This window comes from Colias philodice, chromosome 13, assembly GCF_061535455.1.
Source record: "Colias philodice isolate Cphi_HAF_F1 chromosome 13, ilColPhil1 Martin Lab GWU primary, whole genome shotgun sequence".
Classification (NCBI taxonomy): Eukaryota; Metazoa; Arthropoda; class Insecta; order Lepidoptera; family Pieridae; genus Colias; species Colias philodice.
In genome coordinates this window covers 270,041-285,438 of record NC_143098.1, presented here as the reverse complement: position 1 = coordinate 285,438, position 15,398 = coordinate 270,041, and the positions used below count along the sequence as shown (strand labels likewise).

Here is a 15,398-nt window from a genome sequence, read left to right as displayed (position 1 = left end):
TACCCGTCCGATTTATTTTAATATTTTTTAAATATCACACACGCAACCCATTCACGCAAGGACCAATATTGCACGCCTCATAAGCGAAGCGTTGAGGTGGGTACTACTGTCACTTCGCGCAAAACATCTGATTTTTCAAACTTAAAATGTCTTTATGTATCATACATTGCACTTGTAAGATAATACATACACACACATATTAAGAAAAAACACTATTTTTAACGTTCATGATATTTTTGATGTCATTTTTGTTATTTTACTTTGCATAGATACAATTTCACTAGACGCGCCAACAATATTCTAATATTAATTATACTTATAGGTAAATAGTAGGTATCGCGAATAACTACAAATAAACGTATTATATTATGACTTAAATATGGATTTAAAACTTAAATATTTCGAATTTTACATTATTCAGAATACAGACTACCAATATTTTCGATACATCACTAATTTGTCACATTATTATTTTCTTGAAGCGGAGTAGTACATATAACTTTATTCTGTGGTATTACACCAACCATTCGACAGCATGTGGTGGGGGTAGGGTGCGCGAGGGGGCGGCGCGGGGTGCGGGGTACACGGGGAGAGCGGGGTACGCGGGGGGAGCGGGGAGGGGCGGTCACAGGGCACACAGCGCGTGATCCGAGGGCGGTATGGACGTCTCCACTGGACGCTTTATGGTCCTTACTCGCTGTAAGATAAATCAATTTTATGAGAAAATCTTGTTTAATTAGTGTGAAGTTTCAGAATGGAAAATGTATTTTATTAATATACCTAGGTAAGCAAGCATGATATAAATGAAACTTTAAAAATCAAAAGATGTAGTCACTTGATAATAATAATCAATCAGAGCACACACAGACTTATGACAAAATGAGGGTAGTTGGTCAGACGACGAATAAACATTGATATCTGAACAAAAATGTACTTTAAAGTATTGATCGGTTCTGCAATTCTTGACAAGATATGAGTGGCATCTGTAATTCAAGTAACAATAATTCCATACACCAAAAACATGGTGGATAAGGATTCTTACCGTAGCACAGTTTCCAGGCGTAATGATCAGCTTGTACACGATATAGAGCGGGATGCAGGACACGGTGGTGCCGGTCATGACCCAGCCCACCGCGATGGACCAGCGCGGGTAGCGGTACTCCCCGCCCAGCATCTCCTCGTGCGCAAGTACCGAGAACACGAACAGCACCAGCAGGAACACTGGGCTGTCAACCGATAACATTTTGTTTGAGTTTATCATGGAAAACTATTTAAAATTACTTGAATTAGCGTATTTGATGAATTTCAAATGCGACTTCTATGATCAATCAATGCTGGAAAGTGTTATTATAATACATCTAAATTATATCTGAATAAAAAGATATAATAATAGGTATACAAGTCAATAACTGCGTTAAAAACAACCGACTTCAAACTTGCACTTGCAACATTTACAAATACAGACAAAAATGCTCATAAAATAAAAACTACTGGGCCTATCCGAATAAAATTTTTATGGGACCAATTCGACACCATCCCGCATAGAACAAAGAAAGAATCACGTAAATCGGTTCAGAAACCACGGAGTAATCGGTGTACATACATAAAAAAAAAAAAAAAACATACCGGCCGAATTGATAACCTCCTCCTTTTTTTTGAAGTCGGTTAATAATAAGATATAATAGCTTCGTAGCTATTATATCTTATTTGCCATCGTTGGCAGATGGATTCAATCAAATAGATTGTAGCTAGAAATATCAAAAAATGTAATCCTTCCGATTAAGTTAATTTTTTTGGCTAAAGTGTTATCATCATTCTAGCGATTCATTACCTCTTTTACGACGCGGATGCGAATTTTCAAATTCAAACTCAAGCATTTATTTATTCAATTAGACTTTTTCTAGAAGCACTTTTGAATCGTTTTAACATATTTTTAACATTTACCACCGATATATAATACCTAATCGCACGGCGCACCTCTACCATTCAGAATTTCTATAAAATATTTCATTCAAGAGTTCGATCTCAAACATACCTGATATAAGACCAGCAAGTTCTCCAGAACCAGCCAGGCTTGTGCCCCAGCATGGTCTTCACATCCTCCGAGAAGCGGTCCACCCCGTACACCCAGCACACACCAGCTGCCTCCGCAAATACGACGAAGAGGATGGCCAGCCCCGGCCCGTATACATTTAGCAAATCTACTAGGTAGACGCCGCCCTGGTTGAATGGAAGAAAGTTATCAGAATTATCAAATAATGCTGAAGTTATTGAGCGCAGTTTGTACTTTTTTAACTAGATATTAAATACGTAGGTACCTATTTATTAAAAAAATGAAAATTAAATAAGAATCTTATTCTACGCTCTTCACATTTTAATCAAATTGTTCTAACAATGTCTCTGAAGTTACATTTCAAGCAATAACCTAAAGTAATGTACCTAATAAAAATGATTAAAACTGTACAAAAAACGAATTATAACTCGTTTAAATAGGGTAAGCAAATGACTTGGATTTATAAAAGGGTTCGTCAAAGCCACTAAATTAAGTCAATTTCTTATATTAATTCAATTTCTATCTCCGTTTTGTCACGTTGGTAAAAATAATGAAGACTCATTTAATTAATTTTTCAAGACGCAACAACACAATAAAAATTTAACACAATCAAATGTAGGATACTTCCTGTAATGCTTAGGTACTAAATAACATTAAAACTGTTATTTACATGAATCGAAGAATAACATGTGATCTTATTACATGAAATTGTTTAAAATATATTAAATATATAATTATGTTCCTTATCAATCGATACCCTACCTTTTTTTTTTTTTTTTTTTTTTTTTTTATAGTGGGGAAATCTTCCAAAGATACCCACGGCCCCCGGGGAAGGAGCCGTGGGTTATGTCGGATTCTTACCGACTAAAACCCCACTGTGTTCCGTCGAGCCGCTTTAATGATGGGGCCGCGGGTATTTGTTGGAATTCTTCCGCGACCCCCTCGGCGGCAGCCCATCTACAGGCCGGGCGCAAGCCAAGAACAGGAAAGGTAGTTTGCCTGCTCTTCCCTCCCGTTGGCGGCATGAGGGGAACACGTCTCAAGCCGCCTCACCGCACCGGACGATGGATTACATTCCCCGTTCCACCGCCCGGCGCCCTTCGTCAAGGAGGCACGTTGCGACCGTGAAAAGCGGCCGCAACACGGCGACGACGCCCAATAAGACGTCTGCGCCGGATCGGGTCCGCGTGAGGATCCCTCTCGCGCACCCGCTCTGCCTCCTATCGATACCCTACCTACGCGTTTTGTATAAACAACAACGTAATGACATCCAAAATCTTACAATCCATGCTTATATTGTTTTACATCTTTAACTTAACAGACAATAAAACAGAAGAATTAATATTTTAAACCACAAGTTAAAACTAGCTACATTCCTAAGATAAAAGATGTATAAACTATTCCGCTCGATCACTTCACCAAAACAAGGAATATCATTGAATCAAGACGGTCAAGTAAATGTATGTATGTACCCTCAGCCCTCATCGCGGGAAGTGCTATGAATAATGCAGTGAATATGTATGGACTGATAACGGCATTTATCCGCTTCATTCTTCACTTGTCATTGCATTTGCTTTGCTTTGAGCGAGTTTGTTTTGGTTAGAAATTGGTAAGAAGCAAATATTTCAATAATAGGTGATTAAAAAACTTCGTAGACACGGTAAAAGCTTACATGAATTAAAAAGCTTCGAACTTTTTCAAGCTTTTTAGCTTAAAACTTTTTAAGCTAAAGCTTTGCTCTGACGTCATCATAAACGATAGATAAATCTATTTATTTTAGTTTAAATTGTCCCATACATAGGTACGTATCAAAAGTCAGCTCTATCACTTCGTCGATAAAACAACCTTACCCCTAAAGTAAACGTAAGAGACAATGTTGCTCGCAATATCACCACATTTATGCTGACGTGGCGCAGATCAGCCATTACTATTAGCCACGCTACGTTGCGTAGATAACTGTAGAAGCCTACTTGTAAGTGCCCTACTGCCTGATAAATGCAGGAAAATCTTGCTTGTGATGCTAGTTGATTAATAGTGTAATAATCGTACAAAACAAAAACTGATTAGAAATGTTTAATTTGTACTGTATGTTGTATGTACTAATTATAGTTCATTGATATAGTTCTTTATTTATTATTTATTCTTTATTGATTATAGTTCTTTCTTCATATTTACCGAGACACACACTTATATTAGAAAATTATAAAGATAAGCGTAGGTATTATGTAGCATAGAGGTAGGTTATTGTTAATTGTTTTACATTTTTTTGCATAATTAGGTATAGAAGTAGAGGGTTAACTCCGCTGCAGCTGCAAGAGAACAACAAAACAAGGAATATATAAACAGTAGACTCACATAAGTGGTAGTGGGTAAAGCACAGATATAGATGAAGAGCAGCAGCCCCGCCACAAACCACTCGCGATGTCGTCCCAGAGCGCGCGGGTACTCGTCGCACAGCGCTGTCGTTACTGCTTCGAGACCTGGGTAAATGGATTTATGATAAAGGTGTTAATGATGTTCGTATTGGCACATCAATTAAACTCGTCAATCAAGTTTTAATTGATGAGCATTGCCCGTTGAATGGTAGGACCACGTAGATTTTAACGTGAATTCAATAATTAATTTACAATAAGTGTCGTTTTTATCTGAAAAATCGTTTTTAAGTATAGTAGCGTTAGTTACATTAGAACAAGTCTTTTCAGTGACTTTAATCTGAATACGGTTTACGATAAAAATAGACGATCTTCATGTAATGCAACCTATTGAACGAAAAAAACACAACACTTTTTTTTCTCATGAAAACATTAAAATAACACAAAAGCATACCCCCAAACGTGCTATCCAAGCCAAGCGTGATCAGCATAAGAAAGAAGATGATGGCCCAGAATACAGATCCTGTCATGGTGGCGATGGCCTCCGGGTACACGATGAACACTAGGCCCGGACCCTCTAGACCCACCTCCTCGATGCTCTTGTTCTGCACGTGCGCCATGTAGCTATGGATGTTATTATTTTAAAAGAAACAATAAAATTAACTAGCAGAAGTAAGATAACTGAAATTCTTCCATTTTTACCGTTTTGTTCTAGTAGGAGCATCCACTTTTTATTAATTTTTTTATGCCAAATAAAATGGAAGACCTCTTGTAGACAAGATTTATTTGAATTCACAATAGAAATAAGCAAATAGGTAGCCCACATTTTGTATTACGCTATAGCAAGAATATTTCAGTAGGTATCTATCGTACACAGGACTTTACCATTTAAGGCTTTAATAACTAAATAATTTTACTATAGCGATAACTATAGATGTAGAGTAATATGATGAAGTACCCTAAAACAGAGAAGATAACGAATCCCGCGAGGAAGCTAGTCAGGCAGTTGATAGAAGAAGTGATAAGCGCGTCCCGGTAGCAGTTGTTGTTGAACTTGTTGTAACTGGACAGAGCCAGTAGTGTGCCGAAGCCCGGGCCCAGGGAGAAGAAGATCTGGGATGCTGCGTCTATCCACACCTAGATGAAGAACGTGAAAAAATTATAAATAAATCTTTTTATGTTGGATTTTTCGATTTAGGTAAGCTGTGTAAGTTATTGTGTTATTTCTAAATACTAAATGTAATATTGTTATCTTATATAGCAAACAAACCAGGGTCAAATAGATTATAACAACAATTATAGGTACATATATATAGTGAACAGTCAAGAAATAGAAACTTGCGACTTTCAAAAGCTTCAAAGATTAAGTAAAATGTTAATAATTTCCATGATTTGTATTTAGACCTTAGAATTCTGAAGTTTATGCCATTCCGGAGTGAGGTAGTAGCGGATTCCTTCTGTAGCCCCTGGTAAAGTAACCCCACGAGCCAGCAGAATCAGAAGTACCACATACGGGGCTAAAGCTGTCACCCATACCACCTGTAAAATCTCTTTTTATTAATAAACTTAATAATTATTTATTATATTTTCTATAAAAATCTCACTGAAGCAATCTACTACAGGTAATTTTGACTTATTGAAATGAATAATAATATAGAAGTTAACCGATATCTATCAATTCAGAATGATAAGTTTATAATTAATTACCTTGCCCGCGCTCCGAACTCCCTTCCATAGCGAGAAATAGACCAACACAAACACGCCGAAGACACACAGAGCTAGAGATGGCTTGATCGGACCCATGTCGTCCAGACCGTTTGATCTGTGCTGCTCCAAAACATTTCGTCTGCAACAACAGACCTTATGTAAAAATATACTTAGCCATAAAAGAGTTCGTTTAACTTTGGAAGTGAACTTCATAAGTTATAAGCTAAGTTCATGATTGCTACTTCAACTTCGATAAGATTTACAGAGTATATTATTTTCGAATCTTTAAAAATGGTAGGTACTAGGTACTTAATTTTTTTAAATTATGAAATACGTTGGCTTCGATATTTTTAGTTAAATTTATTCATTTAGAAAATTAACAAGAGACATTTGTATATTCTAGAAAACTTACTCAAAGAATTCCTTAGCCGGAGTGCTAGAATTGGGGTTGATCTGCGGTGACGTCACAGGTGTGCACAAGGGGGTGTTCCACTCGTTATCACAGCTCGTCCAGGGCAGCACGGAGTTGATGGAGGCCAGCGAAGCGATCAGATAGTACACCGCCCATCCGATGATCGTGTTGTAGTACATGCCCATGTAGATGTCGATCATACATATTGCGTAGCCTACACCTAATTAATAAACAGAAATAAACTTGTATCTACTTGATTGTTAGAAGAGAAGAAAGATAGCTGCTTTTCTAAAACTATACAGTTTCCGGTTAATCTCAATACGATATTAACTATGTTGGTAATGACAGTTGATAAGTGATAATATATTGATATTACGTTTGAAATAATTATATAACACTGAAAATTGTCAGTAGATAGATACAGACAAAACTATAATTGAATTATTTTCCATTCTTACAACGTTAAATAAACATGATTCAACCCTATCCGCGGAGTTTATCCCGGTCTCTAATCCAATTCTAGAGGAATCAAACAATTCATCAAGTCTCAATAAATCTCCAAACACTTTAAAATTAAATTAATCGCGTCTCGCGGGCGCCAATTTTCGCGCGCAAACTTGTCAGGAAGCCATGTTTGATCGAATCAGTGCCATCTGGCGACAGCGGTAATCGAATGATATCGCTACACTCGTAATTGATTTAGCTGTTCGAGATGCTATGATTTATTTGTATTGATAACATATTTGCGAGCGTATTGAATATGTATTTTATTTCTTTTTACTCTCTCGGAGCTAAAGGGAGGCGCTGATAACGTTTATTACTCAACCAGAATGTGAAAGGTCACGTGTTTGAACAGTGTAACGGCTTTATGTAAAAAGTTTAGTTACTTGAAAAAACTGGAAAAGTGCGTTCTTTCCACAATGTTGCATTTTGAATATAAACTATTTATCCAAATTAATTACAGTTTGTTGTATCGCATATTATGTACTAGCGCGTAGCACCAATCACAGTTATCATCAATTCGAAATATAGATACCTTACATGATAATACATTAATAAATCCTGTCAAGGTATTTAATGTAACAATTTATAACTAGATAAATAAATAAGATGGAAGAGTAGAGAAGTTACGTAAAATCAAGCCGAATATGGGAACATTTTATTATGCCATCAATTGCCCGTTGCCACGTTGCGTTGGATAACTTTTGATAACGCAATGACAGCGTAATGTATCAATGGTTGATATGGAACGCTTGTCGAATTATTCTGCCCATAAATTTCAGTATGTGCTATAATCATTTATTTGTTAATACTAATTTTTGCCCAATAATTTTAATTAACTGAAGTTAAGTCGGATGGTAACTAGTATTAATGTATAAACTACGATCTTTTCAGCATAGTTTATATCTTTTTAACTATATTTAGGTATGTATTATTAAAAATTTTAATTGTATTTTATATAGAGTAAGTTTCTATTTAAATTTCCGACACTTTTCCAAATCAATTTTGAACAAACAGATTACAAAAAAATGACTTTTGTACACTGAAATTCGTGAAACTTACGAATTATATTCGCAGTGTATTAATAAAAATAATTATCCGAAATGAAGATAAAAGAAAGTTGAGTTAAATTCATAAACGAGGCGACGAAAAGAAGGTAAAAGTAAGGTTTTCTGATTGGTCAAATTACTTGAAGAGGCGGACGTCTTAGATAAGGCCAATAGATCACGGACTGCCTTGGTGCTATCACAGCTAGAGACTGTTATAAAAAGGGTTCTTGGATGGATGGTGTATCTGTTTACTATCATGAATATTCTTTATAGTATTGTAATCGCTTTATGTAAAAAGGTGGAAAAAAAAATCGTGACTTTATACATATACTAATTAATGGATTAAGGCTAAGCTATTCCTAGATATTTACAAAATATTTTTTTAAACACAAATTCGAATTAACTACCACTAATTAGTAAGTAATTACATTATAACATAATATAATGACTATAATACCAGTTGGAAAAATCATCCTGTTACTGATATCTACAGTTTACATATGGTTTTCGATAGTAGTTTCCATGGACATTGCGTCTTTCCAAAGACGCGGCACAAATATTGACTGAGCGCCTCAGTTGACGATGAATGCGTTTTTATGAGAACCCTTCGCTATCAGCATTGGTGACCTTTTTCATTGACATGCCTTTTACTAGCTACAAACGTATAAAATTGTGGATAATAGCTCCATTATTCTTTTTGTTGTTGTCATAATCTAATAGGATATTACATACTGCTTAAGCTCTGAGATTACGTATATTGATATGTTTTCAGTTTTATACCTTAGGTTAATAATTTATGAGAGGCATAAGCAATCGAATCGACTTACATGAGTAAATATATTGATACATACCTAGTAGTAAAGTTTCATACTACAATAAACAAACTTTCGGAAAAAGTCTCGACGATGTTACCCATAGGACGATATTACACAGATCCTTCTAGTTGAATTGAAACAGATAATACATAGATATTAAAATGGCTTAAATCATATTTCAACAAACCACTTTACAATCCTTAAAACCTATTCTCTACTTCAGTTGGCGCTAGAACAAACATCATTTACAGCTGGAGGTCGAACGCCTGTATATCGGCTCCTTTCATACATTTTAATCTCCACTAGTTCACTGGCCACCATTTGTCTTCACTAAAAGCATTGCCTGTTGTATATTTATAAAGCACACGAGATGCCGCGTCATTGAAAATGTTAAGGGGCATTTAGTTAGGTGAGAATAAATCGAGTATATCTTACCACGGTATCTTTTAAAGTTTATATTGAGCTGTTAAATTGTTTGCAATTGATCAGATAATATAAAGTAGGTATAATACGAAATATAATACTGTTGTAATACATATTTGAATGCGTAAATCTGATATACATATATCTTTTTGCGACATAGATTCGATTTTTGATCGCTGAATAAGGCATTTAATTGGATTGTCCTATTTACTTATATTTTTAATGTTTAAAATTCGATGTACCTAAGTATCAGGAATTAAGGACGCGTTTACGAATCTGACAAAAATACCCAGTTTTTCGGTGCATTTTGCGGCGAAATAGTACAAAACCAAATTTAACTAATAATTACCATAAATAGATTACTCCTTAATCTTTAAATGGTACTATATTTTAAGTCGAAAATTTTGGTTTATAATATTGAAAAAAATAATTTCCGTTGCCTCTTCACCCAAAATTGACAATATCGTGCTGAATAAACGAACATTTTTCTTGTATTTAATAAAACAAATTGATTTATTTAAAAATATTTTAAGTAAGTAGACATGTCTAACTCAAAAAGGTACTAGATAAAACTATCAAAATGTTACAAATAGGCTGAGAAAAAAATTAAAATCAAATCTTATTTTTTCACATATTTAGCTGTAACGCGTGATACTTATTGCATTGAAATAAGGGTTATTTTATTTGTCACTACCTTGAATTATTGCAACACAATTTGTAATGAAATATTTTAGTAATTTAGTCTGCGCTCAGCCGCCGTTGTGAGTAGACACTGTGACGCTTGTAAGCAGCTCCTCGTTTACGAAAAGATCACTGTACGAATGTACGAATACAAAATATTTCACCTAATAAACTTGATCCTTCACGCATTTATTTTATTTATAGATTTTATACTTATGGGATTATAAATTTCATATTTAGTTTCTGACTTGATGGAGTGACCTGAACATGTACTTCGAAGACTGCTACTGGAACTAATAAACGATTAGAGCTAGGTATGCCGAGTTTGGGCTCGTTTTGTTAGTTATGTTGAGAGTTGAGACCTTACCTCCGGACTTGATGGAGTGACCTGAAGGTGTACTTCGAAGACGGCTACTGGAACTAATAGACGAGTAGAGCTAGGTATGCCGAGTTTGGGCTCGTTTTGTTAGTTATGTTGAGACCTTACCCCCGGACTTGATGGAGTGACCTGAAGGTGTACTTCGAAGACGGCTACTGGAACTAATAGACGAGTAGAGCTAGGTATGCCGAGTTTGGGCTCGTTTTGTTAGTTATGTTGAGACCTTACCTCCGGACTTGATGGAGTGACCTGAAGGTGTACTTCGAAGACGGCTACTGGAACTAATAGACGAGTAGAGCTAGGTATGCCGAGTTTGGGCTCGTTTTGTTAGTTACGTTGAGACCTTACCTCCGGACTTGATGGAGTGACCTGAAGGTGTACTTCGAAGACGGCTACTGGAACTAATAGACGAGTAGAGCTAGGTATGCCGAGTTTGGGCTCGTTTTGTTAGTTACGTTGAGACCTTACCTCCGGACTTGATGGAGTGACCTGAAGGTGTACTTCGAAGACGGCTACTGGAACTAATAGACGAGTAGAGCTAGGTATGCCGAGTTTGGGTTCGTTTTGTTAGTTACGTTGAGACCTTACCTCCGGACTTGATGGAGTGACCTGAAGGTGTACTTCGAAGACGGCTACTGGAACTAATAAACGATTAGAGCTAGGTATGCCGAGTTTGGGCTCGTTTTGTTAGTTATGTTGAGACCTTACCTCCGGACTTGATGGAGTGACCTGAAGGTGTACTTCGAAGACGGCTACTGGAACTAATAGACGAGTAGAGCTAGGTATGCCGAGTTTGAGCTCGTTTTGTTAGTTATGTTGAGACCTTACTTATATTTTTAATGTTTAAAATTCGATGTTCCTATTTACTTATATTTTTAATGTTTAAAATTCGATGTACCTAAGTATCAGGAATTCAATCCCGCGAACGTGCGGGATCCCGCATGAGTAATCCCGCATTTTTGATCCCGCAAAAAAGGTGCGGGATCCCGCATTAGCGGGATCCCGCGTTTGCGGGATTGGATTCCCTAGAATGCGTCATAAAATATCTAGTCTGAGTTGGAAGTGACGTGTGTTTGCAGTCCTGTATTTTATTTCTGAAGTATAGTAAATGTACTTAGCTTGTTTTTAATTTTTTCTAACACAATCTCTATCCACGTGTAAAACTTAAAGAAAATAAAGAAAATTTTATAAAGTGTGTTGCCATTAAACATAACTTTTGTTTACATTAGGAACGCTCAGATTAACTTGCTTTGGTCACGCTATAGGTTGAACCCTTGAATAGAGGAAATAATTTAGACGTAATAAGTTATTCAGTATAATAATATACTAATCGTAATCATAACCCTTAATAAAATATAAAAAAATATATGACGGACAGAAAGTTAAGATTAAATCTTTTATTGCATTTTATGACAACAAGACAAAAAACAAATCATTTTGTATACCTATTCAACTGTAAATATTAAGCGAAGATTGAAACTCATAAGAAAACCTCCCTAAAATTATGGTAATGTAAATTTTTAATCACTTATTTTGATGGCGGTTTCTTTTCAATAGTCAGGCAATAAAACGCAATGACTGTTCCTCCCGGTACGCCGCGGCCGACCGGTCGCGAGGGACCTCAACAATCACTTAAAATACAAATAACTCATCCATCAATATATCTTTGATCTTAAGTTCCTCTGTTGTGAATATTTTTCTTGGGAAATTACAAAATACGCATTACGCACACAGTAGCAGTAAACATTATGGTATATACCTGCGTGGCCTTCCATGGTCCACCCACAATAATTGATTGATATTTGAGAAAATAAAATTCCATTTCTGTTATTGTTAAAGTTATCGGACGACTCTTATGGGAAGATTTGGTTATCTGGCTGCTTTATTTAATTTTTATCCCATAATGTAACGTAGCTCGTAGCATTTAACGTGATTTATAAGACAATTTACATTTCCGCTACGTTACACCGTGGGAATTGAGAATATTAAAAATTATTCGTTAACAAACTTTTCTTCCATCTGCCTTACCCACTGCTTAATATTATTAATATTGTTAATAAAATAGTCGTCGAACCTTGTTGTATAATTTGGACATTCGAAACCTCCTTTTGAAAATAACCTTATCGGAATAAAAAGTTTAAGCAATGATCCTTTAAATAGTATGAATTAACAAAAAGAATTGGACTTACCCTTGAGAGCTGGACAGATCCTCTTCCACAACGTGAGACAGCCGCAGCGGTGGTACTGCCCCAGCGCCAGCTCCATGAAGAACAGCGGCAGACCTCCGAACAGCAGCATCACGCAGTACGGGATCAGGAATGCACCTGGTTGTTATACTTTCGTGTTATTCATTGCGTATTATTATTTAATAAAGTAGAAAGACCAGACGAAGAGATGAAGAAGAAGAGAAGAAGAAGATTCAGCGAAGAAATTGGTTAAAACTGGGCCTTATTATTTGTTAGGCATTTTAGATATGAAATCGATGATAATGTAAACTTTACAAGAATGTTTTACAAGACTGGAACTGAAGGGATATTTTGTTGGAAAACCATATAAACAAATTTCATAACGAATCTATCTAATATTCTATTATAAAGGCGAAAGTTTGTAAGGATGTATGGATGTATGGATGTATGGATGTTTGTTACTCTTTCACGTAAAAACTACTGAACCGATTACAATGAAATTTTGCACACATATAGAGGGAAACTTGGATTAACACATAGGATAGTTTTTATCCCGGAAATCCCACGGGAACGGGAACTATGCGGGATTTCCTTTGCAAACGCGGGCGAAGCTGCGGGCGGAAATCTAGTCTGTTATATTTTATACAATTTTCTGTTCAATTGTTCCTTAATAATTCGACAAACAGCAAGTTACTAGTTATCCCGTCTAGTTTTCGAGAACAGAGAGGAACTCACCGCCTCCATTCTGGTAGCAGATGTAGGGGAACCGCCAGACGTTCCCGAGATCCACCGCGAAGCCGACCACTGCCAGCAGGAACTCCGCCTTCTTCGCCCAGGTCTCGCGCTCGCGGGCCGGCGTCAGCGACACCACCATGGAGCGGCTTTTCGGGATTTGCTACACGTATATCGGGCCTTAAGATTTACGAGATCATTTCTTTTGTAGGCAGAAAATGTTCTTTTGTATACTCAGTTTAAACGTTTTACATTACATTGCAGTTGCAAGGCCTTGGAGACTGGAGAGTTGTAATTATGCTACACATTATTGTTTTATAGATGTTAATTTCGTCTCGACTTGTACGAGTACTCTCCACTTCATGATATGTATGTAATTCTCTTCTATAAAAACTCTCAATTGATTTGTACCGGATTCTAGTTATGATAATAATATGACGTATGCGTATTTCCGAACGTAAATTATTAAATGAATCGTGTTTTAAACTACTATCTACTCACATTGTTGAGTGCGGGTTGTGCGGCAGTGGGAGAGGTTGCGGCGGTGCCGGGCGCGGCGGGCGGCGTCTCGGGCGGAGCCATGGCGTCTTCACACTCGCCCTTCCGCCGCTCCGGCCCTGGGCTTTCGCCCTTTACATCATAAACACATTATACTCTGTCCATTATATTATTTGCTTTTAGACAGCTACACGCCTATGTAGGATTGTATTGTCTATGTTAAAATGTCATACAAATAATTATCGTTCTTCATGGACAGGTCCCGCCCACTTAGTGATGCCTACACAGAATTATTCAATGATGGGTCGATAGATTAAAATAATCGATAGAAATACTCTGTAAAATATATCCGATGCAGAAAAACTCTTCTATTATGTTATATAATTTAAACGTAAAGACAACCAAATTGTAAGATAGAAACCAATAAAAAATGTTGTGTGGTTTTATGAAACCACGGTAAAAGTGAAACTGTTCGAACGGTTCCGAACACTGCTTTGTGTAGCGCATGTCGCGTGACGGTCGGCTGCCGAGTAGGTATACCTACTCGGCAGCCGCGATACACGCGACATGCGCTACACAGACCAAACAGTTTGAGACGATGTAATAAAAGTTTCACTTTAATAATAAAATATTAGTTTAGTTTAGTTTTAAGAGGGCGTATAAAGCCAGATAATTCTACGATTAAGCCTCGCCCATTACGCGCCATGCCGCGCGCCCTCACAATACCCTCATACACCCGGCTCATCCAACGTACGTAAAGTTCATCGCACGCTAAATTATACACAATATTCTTCGCTCGTTCAACGCGTATTTTCGGTAGTTAGTAGGTATGTTGTCTAAAATAATTGTATAAAACAGTGAAGTTGAAATCATCACAAATTATGTAATATGTCTTTTTATTATTATTTGTTTATAATTATTAATGATAATCTATACATATTATAAAACAGTAAAAAAACTGTCTGTATGTAATATATAAAAAAAAAACAATATTAGGGAAACGGTATAGAGCACGAATCCGTAAAAAAAGTCTGTCGAAATAGCGAGTATAGTTAGATACTATTTTTAAATAAACATACGCAGTCGACGACACACATTCCTCCAGAACTTTATTTTGATTAATTTGGTTATAGTCCATTGAATGAGTCCCTCCAAGGGGGGTCTAGAGTGCGTGAGTTAGTAACGTAAGATGTTTCTTCGGAAACATGTCAAGAGTCCCTAGGTAATAAACATACTAAAACCCCGGGACACTAGGAGGAGCCCCGGAGTGGGGGGAGGGGGGAAATGGGTCCATTTTTTCATTTTTCGCTTAAATCTCAAAAACGGTACATGTTAGAGAAAAACTTTCAAGGAAAAATTGAAAGGCCATAAAATTATCTACTAGTTGTACCTGAATCATTTTTTCCTATATCCTACCGTTTCTGAGTTATACGCAGTAAAACATGATTTTGGCTCAAACAATTTCAACATCAATCGATCAAAAAATATTTCTTTCTTCCAAAAAACTCAAATGTGCAACTTGTGACCAGTACTGATAGATTGCTCTTAATTAGGTCTATAATTGGTAAAATAAACACATTCCTCCATGGA

The 15,398-nt window shown here is 36.5% G+C and overlaps 1 protein-coding gene across 1 annotated transcript; it reads right to left on the bottom strand.

The window, feature by feature from the left end:
* Positions 1-585: 585 nt before the first annotated feature.
* SerT (Serotonin transporter) lies at positions 586-13,892 on the bottom strand. Its single transcript, XM_089702921.1, has 12 exons — positions 13,812-13,892; positions 13,314-13,473; positions 12,582-12,716; positions 6,545-6,764; positions 6,133-6,271; positions 5,830-5,964; positions 5,384-5,562; positions 4,880-5,049; positions 4,409-4,533; positions 2,036-2,220; positions 1,043-1,226; positions 586-697 (listed from the first exon to the last, which is right to left on the bottom strand). Exons 1-12 carry the CDS (start codon positions 13,890-13,892, stop codon positions 626-628), a joined length of 1,785 nt encoding a protein of 594 aa, XP_089559047.1. The 3' UTR covers positions 586-625.
* Between the last annotated feature and the right edge of the window lie 1,506 nt (positions 13,893-15,398).

Excerpts from the sequence above, each read along its gene's own strand:
- SerT (XM_089702921.1), bottom strand. The coding sequence starts at position 13,892 with ATGGCTCCGCCCGAGACGCCGCCCGCCGCGCCCGGCACCGCCGCAACC. Across the intron at positions 13,474-13,811 it reads CACAACCCGCACTCAACAAT|CAAATCCCGAAAAGCCGCTC; the intron begins GTGAGTAGATAG and ends ATATACGTGTAG. Across the intron at positions 12,717-13,313 it reads CTGCTACCAGAATGGAGGCG|GTGCATTCCTGATCCCGTAC; the intron begins GTGAGTTCCTCT and ends TATAACAACCAG.